General features: G+C 39.9%; 2 protein-coding genes across 4 annotated transcripts; one reads left to right on the top strand and one right to left on the bottom strand.

Moving 5' to 3' along the window:
* Nucleotides 1-9: 9 nt before the first annotated feature.
* Nucleotides 10-9,464, top strand: LOC109901852 (mitochondrial folate transporter/carrier). Of its 2 annotated transcripts, XM_031787060.1 has the most exons (7): nucleotides 147-870; nucleotides 1,118-1,268; nucleotides 4,028-4,113; nucleotides 4,849-5,003; nucleotides 7,465-7,578; nucleotides 7,795-7,940; nucleotides 8,215-9,464. In XM_031787060.1, exons 1-7 carry the CDS (start codon nucleotides 681-683, stop codon nucleotides 8,336-8,338), a joined length of 966 nt encoding a protein of 321 aa, XP_031642920.1. In that variant the 5' UTR covers nucleotides 147-680; the 3' UTR covers nucleotides 8,339-9,464. The 2 variants fall into 2 exon arrangements, with proteins under 2 accessions (XP_020353435.1, XP_031642920.1); XM_020497846.2 differs by lacking the exon at nucleotides 1,118-1,268 and having other exon boundaries at nucleotides 10-251; nucleotides 8,215-9,353.
* Nucleotides 8,744-15,467, bottom strand: LOC109901853 (collagen triple helix repeat-containing protein 1). 2 transcript variants are annotated; one of them, XM_020497848.2, is made up of 5 exons: nucleotides 15,166-15,467; nucleotides 14,275-14,358; nucleotides 11,025-11,243; nucleotides 10,512-10,728; nucleotides 8,744-9,900 (listed from the first exon to the last, which is right to left on the bottom strand). In XM_020497848.2, exons 1-5 carry the CDS (start codon nucleotides 15,274-15,276, stop codon nucleotides 9,758-9,760), a joined length of 774 nt encoding a protein of 257 aa, XP_020353437.1. In that variant the 5' UTR covers nucleotides 15,277-15,467; the 3' UTR covers nucleotides 8,744-9,757. The 2 variants fall into 2 exon arrangements, with proteins under 2 accessions (XP_020353437.1, XP_020353438.1); XM_020497849.2 differs by lacking the exon at nucleotides 14,275-14,358 and having other exon boundaries at nucleotides 15,166-15,462.
* Nucleotides 15,468-15,884: the final 417 nt, after the last annotated feature.

Below are 15,884 nucleotides of genomic sequence, written 5' to 3' on the forward strand. Positions count from 1 at the left end.
AAAAAAAACGTCAGTGATCTTAAGGTCGGAATGACCGAGTTCGAGAAGGAGGCCGAAGTTCCCGCTTGGAATTCCGGGTTGGATGACCGTTTTCTCAGGCGGAGTTCGTTTTTCCGAGTTCCCAGTTGTCATGAACGCACTGAAGTCGGAAGTCTGAGATTTCCGGGTTGGCTGTTGTTTGAACACTGCATCGTAAGAAAACTGGAAACGCGGGAAAAACGAGGTCAAATCATGAAGTCAGTGATATTCTGGTAGGAAATTTGGAGCCCTAGAAAGATGTCCGAGTTTCAGATTTGGAATTCCGAGTTGGATGACGTTCAAAACGATTTTCACAGTTGGAGCTATTTTTTTCCGAGTTCCCAATTATCTTGAACCCACGGAAGTCGGAGGTTTCCGAGGTCTGAGTACCAGTTGTTTTGAACTGGGCATATCTGCTGCGAACTAGTCATTGGGAAGGTCGTGCCAAACATAAATGTAGCTTGTACCACATGACAAAAACGTGGGTCACTAAAACGCCTTAAAATATGACGTGGTTACTTCAAGTATGTGCCTTTTGGATTCCGGGATTAGATTTTACAGTAGCACGATAGCGTGCGCGTTCAGTTGAATCAAATCGGAAGCATCAAGTAACATTAGCTGACGTTAACTTCTAGCTAAATTCACAGAATAACTAGATAAACATGAGTCCTGCTACAGGACTTCCTGCTTCTTCGGGATCCCCTGGAAGTAGCACACCTTTCTCCATAACAGGACATATCCAGCAAGTCTATAGCCATGTCAAAATAGAGAATTTGGTTGCAGGACTCAGTGGAGGAGTCGTGTCAACACTGGTGCTTCACCCTCTTGACCTAGTCAAAATCAGGTTTGCAGGTAACTTATGTCAATGTGTGGCTCTAAAACTCTTAGCTACAAGGTGTTTATTTGTCCTGACTAAAAAGTATTTAAAGCAGCTAGCTAATTTCTACCTTTGACAGGTGTAAGAACCTGAAAATTATGCAATCGGCACATGGTAATAACATAGGAGTAGCTTGCTACCTGGCTATAACTTGAATGGACAGTTGATGTTCTGTTGACTCTGACAGTGTATGTTTTCCCCTGCCTTGTCTTTTTCCTGCAGTGAGTGATGGACTGGACCTGAGACCTAAATATAATAGCATTATTCATTGTTTGAGAAATGTGTGGCAGCAGGAGGGGGTCCGAGGACTCTACCAAGGAGTCACCCCCAACATCTGGGGTGCTGGGGCATCATGGGGCCTCTACTTCTTCTTGTATGTATAATCAGAAGAAGTAAAACCGGTCTACTTTCTCAGGGATAATAACTTTACAATATGACGCTGGATGACATGACAGTCCATCAGCTGACATATATTTTAATTTCAATAGTCTATCCCAGTTTTAAATTATTTTATTTTTTAAACTTTTCTTCACCAGGTAAACTGCAGACATTTTTATTTTATTTTTACAAAATCAAATTTTCTGCAATTCTACAAATATTTCCATTGAGCTGACATAAAATGTTGAAGATTTGAAGCTAGTTTACAGCAATTCTACACCGTTTGGCATGGAGCTAAGAGACAATTCTGCAGTTTTAAAGCTAATTTCCAGCAATTCTATGCATTTTGCCATGCTTAATGCTGTGTTCTGCTGCTCAGACATTATAACAAAATCCCTGACTGTCTAGCTATTATTGGATTGTTAGTGCTCAAATATGGTATTATTTAAAATATATACAGTACCAGTCAAAAGTTTGGACACATCTACTTATCTTTATTTTTTACTATTTTCTACATTGTAGAATAATAGTGAAGACAATAACACATAACACAATAACACATATGGAATCATGTAGTAACCAAAAAAGTGTTAAACAAATATATTTTATATTTGAGATTCTTCAAAGTAGCCACATTTTGCCTTGACAGCTTTGCACACTCTTGGCATTCTCTCAACCAGCTTCATGAGGTAGTCACCTGGGATGCATTTAAATTAACAGGTGTGCCTTGTTAAAAGTTCCTTTGTGGAATAAAAAAAAAAAAAATGTCTTTCCTTAATGCATTTGAGCCAATCAGTTGTGTTGTGACAGGGGTGGTATACAGAAGATAGCCCTATTTGGTAAAAGACCAAGTCCATATTATGGCAAGAACAGCTCAAATAATCAAAGAGAAATGACAGTCCATCATTACTTTCAGTCATGAAGGTCAGTCAATCTGGAAAATGTAAAGAACTTTCTGAAGTTTCTTCAAGTGCAGTCGCAAAAACCATCAAGCGCTATGATGAAACTGGCTCTCGTGAGGACCGCCATAGAAGACCCAGAGTTACCTCTGCTGCAGAGGATAAGTTCATTAGAGTTAACTGCACCTCAAATTGCAGCCCAAATAAATGCTTCACAGAGTTCAAGTTACAGACACATCTCAACATCAACTGTTCAGAGGAGACTACGTGAATCAGGCCTTCATGGTTGAATTGCTGCAAAGAAACCACTATTAAAGGACACCAATAAGAAGAAGAGACCTTCTTGAGCCAAGAAACACAAGCAATGGACATTAGACGGGTGGAAATCTGTCCTTTGGTCTGATGAGTCCAAATTTGAGATTTTTGGTTCCAACCGCGGTGTATTGGTGAGACGTAGAGTAGGTGAACGGATTATCTCTGCATGTGTGGCTGAAGCATGGAGGAGGAGGTGTGGGGGTGCTTCGCTGGTATTTAACATTCAAGGCACACTTAAGCAGCATGGCTACCACAGCATTCTGTAGCGATATGCCATCCCATCTGGTTTTGGCTTAGTGGGACTATCATTTGTTTTTCGCTAGGACAATGACCAAAAACACACATCCAGGCTGTGTAAGGGCTGTTTGACCAAGAAGGAGAGTTGCATCAGACGACCTGGCCTTCACGATCACCCGACCTCAACCCAATTGAGATTGTTTGGGATGAGTTGGACCGCAGAGTGAAGGAAAAGCAGCCAACAAGTGCTCAGCATATGTGGGAACTCCTTCAAGACTGTTGGAAAAGCATTCCTCATGAAGCTGGTGGAGAGAGAATTTTAAAATATATTTTATTTAACTAGGCAAGTCAGTTAAGAACAAATTCTTATTTACAATGACGGCCTAGGAACAGTGGGTTAACTGCCTTGTTCAGGGGCAGAGCAACACATTTTTACCTTGTCAGCTCGGGGATTCGATCTAGCAACCTTTCGGTTACTGGCCCAACCACTAGGCTACCTGCCGCCCCAGAATGCCAAGAGTGTGCAAAGCTGTCATCAAGGCAAAGGGTGCCTACTTTGAAGAATCTCAAAAATAAAATGAATGTTGATTTCCTTAACACTTTGTTGGTTATTACATTATTCCATATGTGTTATTTCATAGTTTTGATATATTCACTATTATTCTACAATGTAGAAAATAGTAAAAATAAAGAAAAACCCATGAATGAGTAGGTGTGTCCAAACTTTTGACTGGTACTGTGTATATATAGTTCAATATATTTTCTGCATGTTTTCTACCTGGTTTTGGTTGTTTAAGTTGACACTGAAACAGTTTTCCTGTCCTGAAAATGACCACAGCCCGCCTAAGAATTTTCTATACAGAAAAAAACGAATTAGCTCCAATTACTGTTATTTCCTCCATTTTAAAGGGGTAGTTTGTGATTTTGGCATTTATCTACTTCCCCAGAGCGGGTTGAACAAAACAGCTAGCATGCTAACTGTTAGTGTAATCTTCAAGTCATTACGCTAACTCTAGTTGGCATTGGCTGGTGAAACTACCTCTAACTTCCTTCATACTGGACACAGAGACGTAAAAAATTGTATCCACGATGGTATTCTGTTGCAGCTAGCGATATTCATAAAATAATTATTTTTCACATTAACCCCCCCCCCAGCCCAGTTTGAAATCCCCTGATCTATCATCCCCTGATCTTAACATGACTGTTGATAATAGCACTTTTAAATAGCAATGGTAGCTTAGGGATTTGTCTATTGAAGTGTCCAATTAATTTTCTGTACTGTCTGTGTTACCTTCCCCCACAGTTACAATGCCATCAAGGCATACACTAAGGAAGGGCGTCAGTCTGAACTGAGTGCCACAGAACACCTGCTGTCAGCCGCCCAAGCAGGTTAGTACTGCCTTTGGCTAGACCCCAGGGACACACACACTGGTGGTGGCGTGAGGTCAATACGATGTCTAGAACCATAACTTCCAAGGTCAACACTGTTTGATCTATCCACATAGGACCAGTGTGGGTCAGTCCATGCTTTCATTCCAATCAAACAGTTACCGTTACACAGCTAAATAAACATATCATAGTCTGCTCCTCTAGTCCAGACTTTGATTAGTTGAATCAGGCGTGTGACTGACTTGTTGGATAAAATATTTGACTCTTCTGACTCAGGAAAAAGTACATATGTATACATTTACTGGTCAATTTTCTGACCTTTTATTATTATTTTGGCTATATACAGTCATTTGATTTGATTTACCCTAGCCTAATGATGTTAGAGAGCTCAGTGGAATAAACTAATGCACTGCACTCATTGCCAGACAATGGTAAAGGGAAGAAAGACACTGACTGCTCTGTGTCGTGTTCTACCAACTTCAAGTGACTTTAATTCAACTTAATGAGATAGGGATGTCTTCACCAGCTCCATGCTTCACAGGCTCCATGTAATGTAGCGTAGAGCTTGTAGTTTGGTTTAATTCATGTTGTACACTTATGCAGCTGTGTGTGTGTGTGTGTGTGTGTGTGTGTGTATGTATGTGTGTGCGTGCGTGCGTGCTCGTGTGTATGTGTGCGTGCGCGCGTGTGTGTGTGTGTGATAGCTCAGAAACTCACCTCTTCCTCTGTCTCCAGGTGTATTGACTCTCACCCTAACCAACCCTATCTGGGTGACTAAGACTCGCCTGGTGCTGCAGTATAACGCTGATCCCACCAGGAAACAGTATAAAGGGATGATGGATGCACTGGTGAAGATCTACCGGCATGAGGGGATACCTGGACTGTACAGGGTGAGGCTCAGTATAACCCAGGTTTTGTCATCTGTATGTATGATGGCTGTATCCTGAATAGAGCTTATTAGGACTCTTGTCTGCTTACAGGTCAGGTCCAGTGAATGTGCAGGACATGTGAATGGTGTCATATGTAAACATGTTTTCTCCTTATGATCCCTCACAGCCTAAAATTAGGCAATGTACCATAAAACTTCAATTTAACGCTGTCTCAAATAGCCACCTGTCCTTTTTAATAGCAGGGTATCGGCAAACACTTCAGCAAATAAACGCCTGTTTCAAATCAACGCTGGGTCTAAATGAATTGTTTACGAGGTCACCATGGACAAAGCTCTGATCTTCCCACAGTCAACATTTTTTACATTTATTCTGTCATTGTTGCCAGCCATGGCGCCACCAAAAAGAAAACACGAGATCAAATGGAGCTCTCTATGGAGCTGATGCGTGAAATTAGGGTGTATGATAGGCACGCTAGTCTTTGCAAGTCTGATCTACAATGAATTTGTTATTATAATGTTTATACTGGTCATACTGGTCACAATAAACAGTGTGGTAGTCCTTTCAACTTTTGATTGAGCAAAAGCTGTGTGGATTAAGGACATAGTTGCCTGGCTCAGATAGAAACCTCTCTCTAATAAGCACAGATTGTGTTCAGTGATTGAAGCAAATAGAAACCACGGCTATTAAAGATGCAGAAATCTCTCTGACATTTCTTTGTTGCTCAAATTCTAATAGTTCTAATAAGACTCCTGAACAGGTAATCAAATGGCTACCCGGACCGTTTGCATTGTCCCCTCCCAACCCCTCTTTTACGCTGCTGCTACTCTCTGTTTATCATATATGCATAGTCACTTTAACTATACATTCATGTACATACTACCTCAATTAGCCCGACCAACCAGTGCTCCCGCACTTTGGCAACACAGACTATCTGCATTGTGTCCCACCACTCGCCAACTCCTCTTTTACTCTACTGCTACTCTCTGTTCATCATATATGCATAGTCACTTTAACCATATCTACATGTACATACTATCTCAATCAGCCCGACTAACAGGTGCCTGTATATAGCCTCGCTACTTTTATAGCCTCGCTACTGTTATTTATCACTGGCTTTTTATGGTTGTTTCTATTTCTTTACTTACCTATTGTTCACCTAATACATTTTTTGTTGTTGTTGAAATTACACTGTTGGTTAAAGCTTGTAAGTAAGCATTTCACTGTACGGTTGTATTTGGCCCACGTGACAAATAAACTTTGATTTGATTTGAGTTAGCCTGATTTAATTTAGTGTAGTGTAGACAATCATTGTACCATCTAAACCGCTGTGAAATAGCTTTTCCATACCCCAAAATATTGTATTTTCAGATGTTTGAAGCTGGTGTACAAAACCGAAAGTAAAAGACGCAAAACAAAACTTAAGAACAAGAAGCATAGAAATAGCCACATAGAACAGATGTACCACTTCTTAGACTTGCTTTCAATGAGTGACATACCTATAACTCAAATTTCTATGTGAATTTGGTAATTTGCTTTTATTGAAGTTTTACAGTATGTACTGTAGTTGCATAAAATTTGAATGTATGTCTTGTAGACTACCACTAGGGGGCAGTACATCCATTTTACATTTGAGCAATTTAGCACACTCTTATCCAGAGGGACATACATTTAGTGCAGTCATCTTAAGATAGCTAGGTGAGACAACAACATTTCAGTCAGTGGTGGAAAAAGTACCAAATTGTGATACTTCAATAAAAGAAAAGATACATTAATAGGGAACGACTCAAGTGAAAGTCGCCCATTAAAATACTACTTGAGTAAAAGTTTAAGTATCTGGTTTTAAATATACTTAAGTATCAAAAGTAAATGTAATTGCTAAAATATACTTAAGTATAAAAAGCTAAATAATCAGTCATTTCAAATTCCTTATATTAGGCAATCCAGACTGCACCAAACCAGTACAGCTACCCCAAAAACTACTTAAGTAGTATGTTAAAGTATTTTTAAAGTATTTTTTCTACTTTACACAGCTGTTCACAGTCATAGTAATAAGTACATTTTTTCCTCAATAAAGTAGTTAGTAGTGTTAGTAAGAGTAGATCGTGCACAGGGCAGGGCTGATCAATGTCAGTCCTCTAAGGCCAAAACACTTCTGGTTGTCATCCTCTACTTCTAATAAGGGACTAATTCAGACCTGGGACACCAGTTGAGTGCAATTAACTACCAGGTAGAAACAAAAACAGAAGTGTTTCGGACCTCCAGGACTGGAATTGAACAGCCTGGATAGTCGATTGGATAAATTGTCTTTCGAGATATTAGTGTCTTTAAATCAGCTATAAGTATTTTTCAATATTCTAAATACCATGATCATATCAATTGGATTTGGAAGGTAATATATAACATTTAATTTCAAAGTGTATTTGTCAGGTACAGATAATGACCCCAGTGTTTAATCCTCCAGGGGTATGTTCCTGGTTTATTTGGCACGTCACACGGGGCATTGCAGTTCATGGCCTATGAGGAGTTGAAGAGAGACTACAACAAATACAAGAAAATGCCTTCAGAAGCTAAACTGGTGAGTGCAGACTGCAGAGTGAGGAAACATTAAGACTTCTATAACCACACCTAGTTTTAATGACTCAACCATATGGGGAATAAACCTTTAAAGTACTTATAAAGAAAACCCACATCAAAGTGTTGCAGGATTTCTGGAAGAATTACCGTAATGCTTATGAAAGAAGTGACTCACAGGCATCATTCCTCCAACCTCTCTCTCTCTCGGTCTGACCAGAATCCATTGGAATATATCACAATGGCAGCTCTATCCAAAATATTTGCTGTGGCTACCACATACCCTTACCAGGTGGTGCGGGCTCGCCTGCAGGACCAGCATAATAAATACAATGGAGTCCTGGATGTGGTCAGGAGGACATGGAGGTAGGCCAAGACCACACTGTTGGTTAACTGTACATACAGGGAAAACAGCTAGTTTTAGGTTAACTTGCCAAAACTTGGTATAGGGCATATAACAATGTTCATGGGTTAGGTAACATAACAGTGTGAAGCAACAAAGATCTGCAGCTTCAAACTCTTAACCCTACAGAGAGCCATGAGAAAGCTTGCTAACGCCCATTCCAATGCTGCCATTTCAGTCTGTTTTTTTCCCTCCCACATAGTGACTACTGTGTTTATTTTGGCCCATCCTCCACAGGAATGAGGGAGCTGTAGGGTTCTATAAAGGCATGGTGCCCAACCTGATCCGTGTCACCCCAGCCTGCTGTATCACCTTCGTGGTCTATGAGAACGTGTCTCGCTTCCTGATGGGCCAGAAGTGAGGAGGACTAAGGAGACAGCCATGGAAGGACCACAAAAAGGAAGGGACTCAGACAGTGTATGTGGCGCTAGATAAGATAAGCCATGAACTGAAGTCTCCAGAACTGTCACAGCAGGTAAACTGGACAACTGAAGTCTCCAGAATTGTCACAGCAGGTAACTGGACAACTGAAGCAGACATGTCACCTGGATGCACCTCTGGCAGCCGAGTCAAAACATGATGTTGACAATGCTGATAATTAAAGACTGGTCTCTGTCTCTTCCTTGGATGCATCAGAGAAGAACAGACCTCACTGGAGGTACTATACAGGATGTGCGTGTGAAACATCAAAGCAAAATGAACCATTTCAATGCTGCTGGCTGTGATGTGAGTACTGTGTGTGTGTGTTAAAAGAGCATACTTGCTATTTTCAGGGTACTAATGTACGCCCAATTTGTTTTTATTTAATGTATTGGTGTACTGTAGTACATATAATTATGTCATAGGAAATGATCAAAGATGACTGATTGCACCGTTTAACATCTTTGAAATAATGTTAATTTCAGAAGTCTTAATCTGAAATATCAGTGTTTAATTGGCATTAGTTCATTTTCAGGTAAAATGTTCTACTAAAGTTGAATGCTTTATGTTGCTTTTGCATTTCAGATAATTGTACATTTTGCTGTGCTATGTTCACTTGTCATTTCAAAACGATATCAACACATTCATTTTTTAATGAATTCACCTGGTCATGCATAAACCAATGTTCAACAAAACTTCTCTGATAGATAAACATTTGTTAGCTTTTTGTAGCTTCAGATTACATTTAACAGCTGTCCTGTGTTCACTTTTCACTTGGAAAAAGATATCAACACATGCATTTCTTTATTAATTTACCTGGTAATGCATAAACCAATGTTCAAATGATGTTCTTCTCTGATAGGAACACATTTGTTAGCTTTTTTTGCTTCAGATGAAATTTTAAAGCTGTGTCGTGTTAACTTGTCACTTGAAAAATATATCTACCCATGCATTTCTTTATGAATTCACCAATTTTCAAAAAACATATATCCGATAGGAAAACATGTTATAGTGTAATGAGTAACACAATGCATGATTCATATAATACATGACTTAATTGACAGTAATTCAAAATCTTGCCTTATTAAACAGGAATGGGACTAATGAGGAATAAATCTAATTTCAGGTGGCCAATAAACTAGACCCTACCCAGGTGTTGTAGTACAAAACATTCAAGTGAACATCAGTGATACTGTAGTAGGCTTTAGCCACAACTGAAGTTGTCTGATTGGCCAGAGGACATTGTCAAAGACTAGGAACCCATCCAGAAACTAAACTGATATGTAGTCAAAGGCTTCAGAAGGATTGTTAGGGGTTCTTTCTCTATGGGGCCTGGTCCCATCACTTAATAAAGAAGGCCTCATTTGGGCAGCTCCTCTATGAAGACCCTGGATACAGAGTTCCACCCTGTAGATGCGTCTCCTCTGGGGTAGTCAGCACAGGTCCCCACCCAGATAGCCACGTCCACCAGGCCTGCCCGGATCCCCTCACACAACCCTTCAACTGGGACAAGACAAGAAGAGGAGTTACTCTAATGACTGTTAACAAAGTGTTGTTTCTACAGTCATTAATGCATAGTTAAAAGGGTATAAGGGCAACTTAAGGCAAAGTGTCACTGAGAAAAGTACTAAGCTCATTAAGCTCATATATTTACAAGACAACTTCCTGAGTTACATTGAACACACACTGCCGTATGTGTGCCAATACGAGGGCTGTTAATGGCTTTGTTTTGGTCTTGCTACACTGGTGAACTTGGCAGCTACAGAAAACTATGAAGTGGGCATGCATATGCCAAATGTCTTGCTTCACAGTAGAATTTAAACAGTAATAGTAGAGATATTATTCATATTTTAACGGCTACAATAGATTTCACATTTGAGATATATAAGCAAAATACCACCAAAAACAAATGGCTACCACTAGCTACAATAGCTCAGTTTAGCTCCGTTCCACTTACCGGATGAGCTATACATGTTGGTGGTATAATCTGTAACCAGATGAGGTTCTGTATATAGTGAGTGTAAGGTTGATTACCAGATGAGGTTCTGTATATAGTGAGTGTAAGGTTGATTACCAGATGAGGTTCTGTGTATAGTGAGTGTAAGGTTGATTACCAGATGAGGTTCTGTGTATGTTGATGGTGGAGTTGAGCTCAGGGCTGCCTTGGTCGAGGTAGATGATGAACTCGATGGGCAGAGGTCCTGTACACTCAGCTCCGTTGAAGGTGAAGTACCAACGCTGGCAGCAGGCTGTCTTACACTTCAGCCTCAGGGAGCCGCTGAAGAGCACACGCAGGGCACTGTCTGAACGCAGCTTGGTGAATGTACAGTCCTACAGGGGAGACACGAGAGGTGGAGACACTAGCATCCAATGATAGCATCTTCAATGTTTTATGTTTTGTATTCATGTCTGGTTTCAATTCAGTGTGAATAATACAATGTTGTTAACAGTAATTATACAGTTAGTACACAGGCTTAAGAGCTAATTAAAATTACATGTTAACGAATGCTTTTCTCTAAACGAACACAATCAACATTATTATGGATGATCAATATAGTAATAATGCTGATGTAACTATATTACTCTGTGCCCCCGATCCTGTCTAATGAGCATTGCCAGCCACTTACAGCTATCTTGCCCAAGTCGATCCCATAGTTGAGTGAGTTCCAGGCACACTGCTTGTAGTTGGGTTTCCAGGGCTCCTCAAACACCTCACTCACACACTCTCCTTTCTCCCCCTTTATTCCATCGCGCCCCGGGATGCCAGGGGTCCCAGGGATGCCATTGGTGCCAGGGTTACCCTCCCTGCCAGGGGTGCCAGCCGGACCCTGGGGGCAGCTGTTGTACTGGAGAATGAGAGATGGAGGGAGAGAAAGAGACACTGTTATAATGGGGAACAAGAGGGAGAGACAGACTGTTCTAATAACCACACTAATAACATACCACCTAGAGATAAGAAATACCAGGTTGTCATCTAAGCATCATATGAACTACATCAAATGTATGTGCCCACATTCATGACAATGAACATCTAGACCTGCAATGGATAATGGTGGACACAGACGTCAGTTTAATGTCTAGTTTTGATTTACAGTTGATTGAGTTGTCTAATGTGAATTCAATCTGAAATCAACAGAAATGTGAACCTTGTCATGAATTTAGGCTAAAAGTTGCGTAAAAAAAAGACAAACATTTATGAAATTCCTTTATGTTGATGACTTTTTGCAAATTAAAATCACATTCATTTTTGTTTGTTTAAATGATGTGGAAACAACACTGATTTAACCAGTTTGTGTCCAGGGGGACTTGACTCCCAATCACAAAAGTGCAAAAGAAGATGTCAAATGTCTGGGCCTTTTGTGACCAAAATACGTGAGTGATAGAGTGAATGAATCAGGAATTCAGAGGGTAAATCTGTGTTTCTGTGTTTGTGGTCAGTCAGTGACTTGAGACAGACAGACCAGCATGATTCAATGTCCAGTTCTGTTTTGTTTAAACAGATGCTCCCTCTTACTCACAGTGACTCAAACACATACAGACAGGCTGGCTGGCCAGAGTAACCATACCACACACAGAGAGAGAAACCATGCTTCTCTAACATGACTGTTTATCGCAAGACTATGATACGTAGATATACTTGGTGAATCTGCAACTGAGTAGATGTAAATCGGGGGAAATCAGGAAGTATTTTTCTGTGCTGTTGTCTAATGTACTAGGCCTAGAGTCCAGTATTTAACATACAAACTTGTGATACTCTTAGCTAAGCACAATGTATCAGAATAAATAATGTAGCCATGTTCTCAGATTAAGAACATTCACTCAAAAGATATAAACAAACATAGGAAAGAATTTGCCAGTGCTCAATGAAGTCATTAGTAACCGTTGAGAATCGGCTAGGAAAATGTCCGCTTTTTATTAGTCATGCAGCTGTGCTGTGCAAAGCCTGAGTCTTCTATAACAAAAAAGAAACCAAAGACAACTTCAGCTTATATTACAGTGAACTGGTTATTTCAAGAACTAACTTGAGCTGATATTGTTCATATTACTTTTAGACAATGAGAATTTCAGGAATGCCAAAATCAAATATAAAATGGGGTAGACTATGGAATTACATGTTGCATTTAAATTCCAGCTGTCGAGACACAAATGGTATAGTGAGCAATATACCAGGCTTGAAGAGACCTGGGCCCGGTTTCCCAAAAGCATCTTAAGGTTAAGTTCATTGTTAGAACCTTCGTAGGAGCATCGTTATATCTCCGAGCTGTTTCCCAAAACCATCGTTATTAACGTTGCACTTGAAAACACTCGAAATCTAACGCCTGCCTCAGACCACTCATAGAACAGCTAAGCGAGCCGTAAGATGCTTTTTTGCCCTCCCACTTCACTTTATACACAGAAGATCTCCGCTAAACATAGAATCAATCACATCTGTCTCTGTGAGCATGATAACTTCAGAACAAAACTTCTAAGTTGCCACTGTTTTTGCAAATGATACAAACTAGCGACCTATAAAAATGTGTTTCAAATGAGAGATGATCGCATTAAAATATAAACAGTAAGCTATAGGCCTATTTCAATCATATTGAAATACATTTCATGTTTAATAAAATGTGTTATATTTTGCTGTCTTTAATTTGTCTCAACATATTTTATGATGTGTAGCCTAACATGTGTACAATGATCTGCCAAATCTGTGATTTTGTGCAAATGTATCATTAGAATAATACCCCTCAATATTTCCAGCCATAAGTAGTAATATCTCTCTAGGTCTAGGAACTGTTCCGTCGTCGGTATTGTGAAATCATTATAACTTTTAGGAAAGATTTTGATGGAGAAAGCTGATCCGAGAGCAGCAAGAGCAGCACTCGCTTTCTTTCGATCCTAACAGTATCAACATGTGCTCCAACGATACACTTAGCGACGATTCTCTCTGTATGGTGTTTAGGGAAACGCCTGATATATCTTCAGCCTTTGTAGGAAAGATGCATCGTTAAAACACTCGCCTACATTCCATCGCTATTGGAAAACGAGACCCCAGTCTATTTTTGTCATTAAGTGGCAATGATGGAGTCACCTGGGGGTCTGTTCTGACTGGGGGAGTGATGTGTCTGGGTCCCACAGCTTACCAAACAAAGTACCAGGGTCATGCCTTTGAAATGACAGATAAACCAAGTATTCTCCTAAAAGCACTTGAGCACAGGCATGGGATTTGAGATACATAATACAGTAAGTAGCCTATAAGTGACAATATGTAAATGCATCTGTGACTATACATATATTTGAATGTGGTTATTATCCTTTATTCACATATGCCATTTAGCAGACACTTTTATCCATGCCTTGTTACATATGGGTGGTCCAGGGACTCCAACCCACAATCCTGGCATTACAAGCGCCGTGCTCTGTCAACTGAGCCATACAGGACTGGATACAATATCATTATAAGACCACAGTTGAGGGACTGAATGTCTCAGATGTTTATTCGGGTTTGATTTATTTCTGGAGAGAATTCAAAAGCCATGAAAGGAACCTCTGTTTCTGAAACGTGCTGAACAAACTGCAGTAGCCTACTGTATAATATACAGCGTTTATACTTTACACAGACAAACATACTACTGCTGTGATAACAGAGAAAGTGACTGTTATTGAAACCATTGACTAACATTGGGAAATCCCCAACACACCACACACAGATCCAAACTTTTCAAACGAGCTGGACAAGAAGACCTAAAATAGCGAAAAAAGTGATGTCTCAGCAAACAGTGTGCAGACTTCAAGCCAATGTGAGAGCATGCTGCTAAAGACATACAGAATACACAGTAACGTTGCATTGGCAAGAAAAAAAGCTATATGATCTGGAAAGGATGAGATTATTACCATGTTGTTCAAATAAGAGGTTCTTGAATCGGATTCAGCAGCGATTCTGGTGCAGTTTGGTTTGTCTGCATCGTTTCCAGTACACTAGACAGATAATAACAAGATGCTGTTCATCAAATCACATTACTCAGTTATTACCATGCAGTCCTTTACTGCTCGTCAGATGTCAGACTAGGAGTACACTAAAGGACCCACACACTATTTTACAGTAGGCTAAACCTACTGGGCAAAAACTGGTTGAAAATGTCGTTTCCATGCAGTTCCAACCCCAACTAAATCAATGTGAGGAGTTGAATCAACGTGGAAAACTCATTGGATTTGCAAAAAGTCATCAACATAATGGAATTTCGTCTTTTTTCCCCAAAAAAAGTTTAACCGAAATCCAATGACATGGTGACATTTTTGTGGATTTCACGTTGAATTCACGTTAGTTGACAACTGAACCAAATGTAAATCCAAACTAGACGTTGAAATTTCGTCTGTGCCCAGTGAACAAACAATGAACCCGCCAGACCACTCATATTACTTCTGTCTGGGTCTTTGTTATTCTTCTGCATGCTGGACCTTTGTCAACTTCTTGTTTGCATCAGTTATGCCCAACATGCCATATAATATTGAAAGAACATTAGCGAGTGGCCACTGGTCAACGTGGCACCAATCATCCACATTCAAAATGATGATAGTAGGTATAGAACTGAAAATCACTAAAAAGCAAACATCTTTGAAAAAAAACGTTTTAATATTCTAAAGGATGAAATAATGAAAGGAAATTGCAACAATTAAAGGCTTAAACATTGGTTAAATTAATCGGGATGAGATTCGGTAGTTGCGGCACTTTGAGGGATGTGTAGCTTTAACCCACAATAGTTGATTTGAGATGCTTTTTTTTACCTTTTCGTATTCAACATCCTTCCTGTCAAGTGCCTTTCTCAATTTCTCTGCTCCATGGAAAGGTATAATCACGCAGGTGATGAGCAGCAGACGAGTTAGAGCTGATACCATATTTTATTTTCCCAAAAGATCGAGAGAGACCACAGCACTTCCCTGCTGCTCTGCTGCTCGGTACTTCAAGTGAGTGTGGATGAGCGAAGTTTAGAGCGCGCCTATGCTCTGCCTATAAATGTGTTCTCACATAGCGTATGATTCATGCGTTTTTGTCACTAAACTTTGTCAAATGTCTGGACCTTCTCATATGTTGTCATGGGCGGGAAATAACATCTTATTTGAAAATATAAATGATCTTAATGTGAACCTACTGCGTGTCAATTGGTCTGGAACTGGAACGTGTGTTAACCACGTGGTCACTTGTTCAAGACCCGTTTTAGGCTATTTGTTCCCCCTCAATTGTTTCACTATAACAAAGGGCTCCAGCGAATTTGGAACTTTTACTGTTGAAAAGCGATATCTCAAGTATAAATAACGTAAAGTGCACACACTAAAGGGAAGAAAAAAAAAAACTTTTGAGCAAAATAGTGTTTTTTTTAGACACAACTGCAAACTTCAAGGAGTTGGTGTGATGGGAATCGGTGATGTCATCGGCCTCCCACCTTGCTTGAGGAATATTAGAGGAGCAATAAAGAACAAAAGAAGAAACGTCTTCAGCGTTATAG

The sequence above is a fragment of the Oncorhynchus kisutch genome, linkage group LG13 (genome assembly GCF_002021735.2).
Source record: "Oncorhynchus kisutch isolate 150728-3 linkage group LG13, Okis_V2, whole genome shotgun sequence".
Taxonomy (NCBI): domain Eukaryota; kingdom Metazoa; phylum Chordata; class Actinopteri; order Salmoniformes; family Salmonidae; genus Oncorhynchus; species Oncorhynchus kisutch.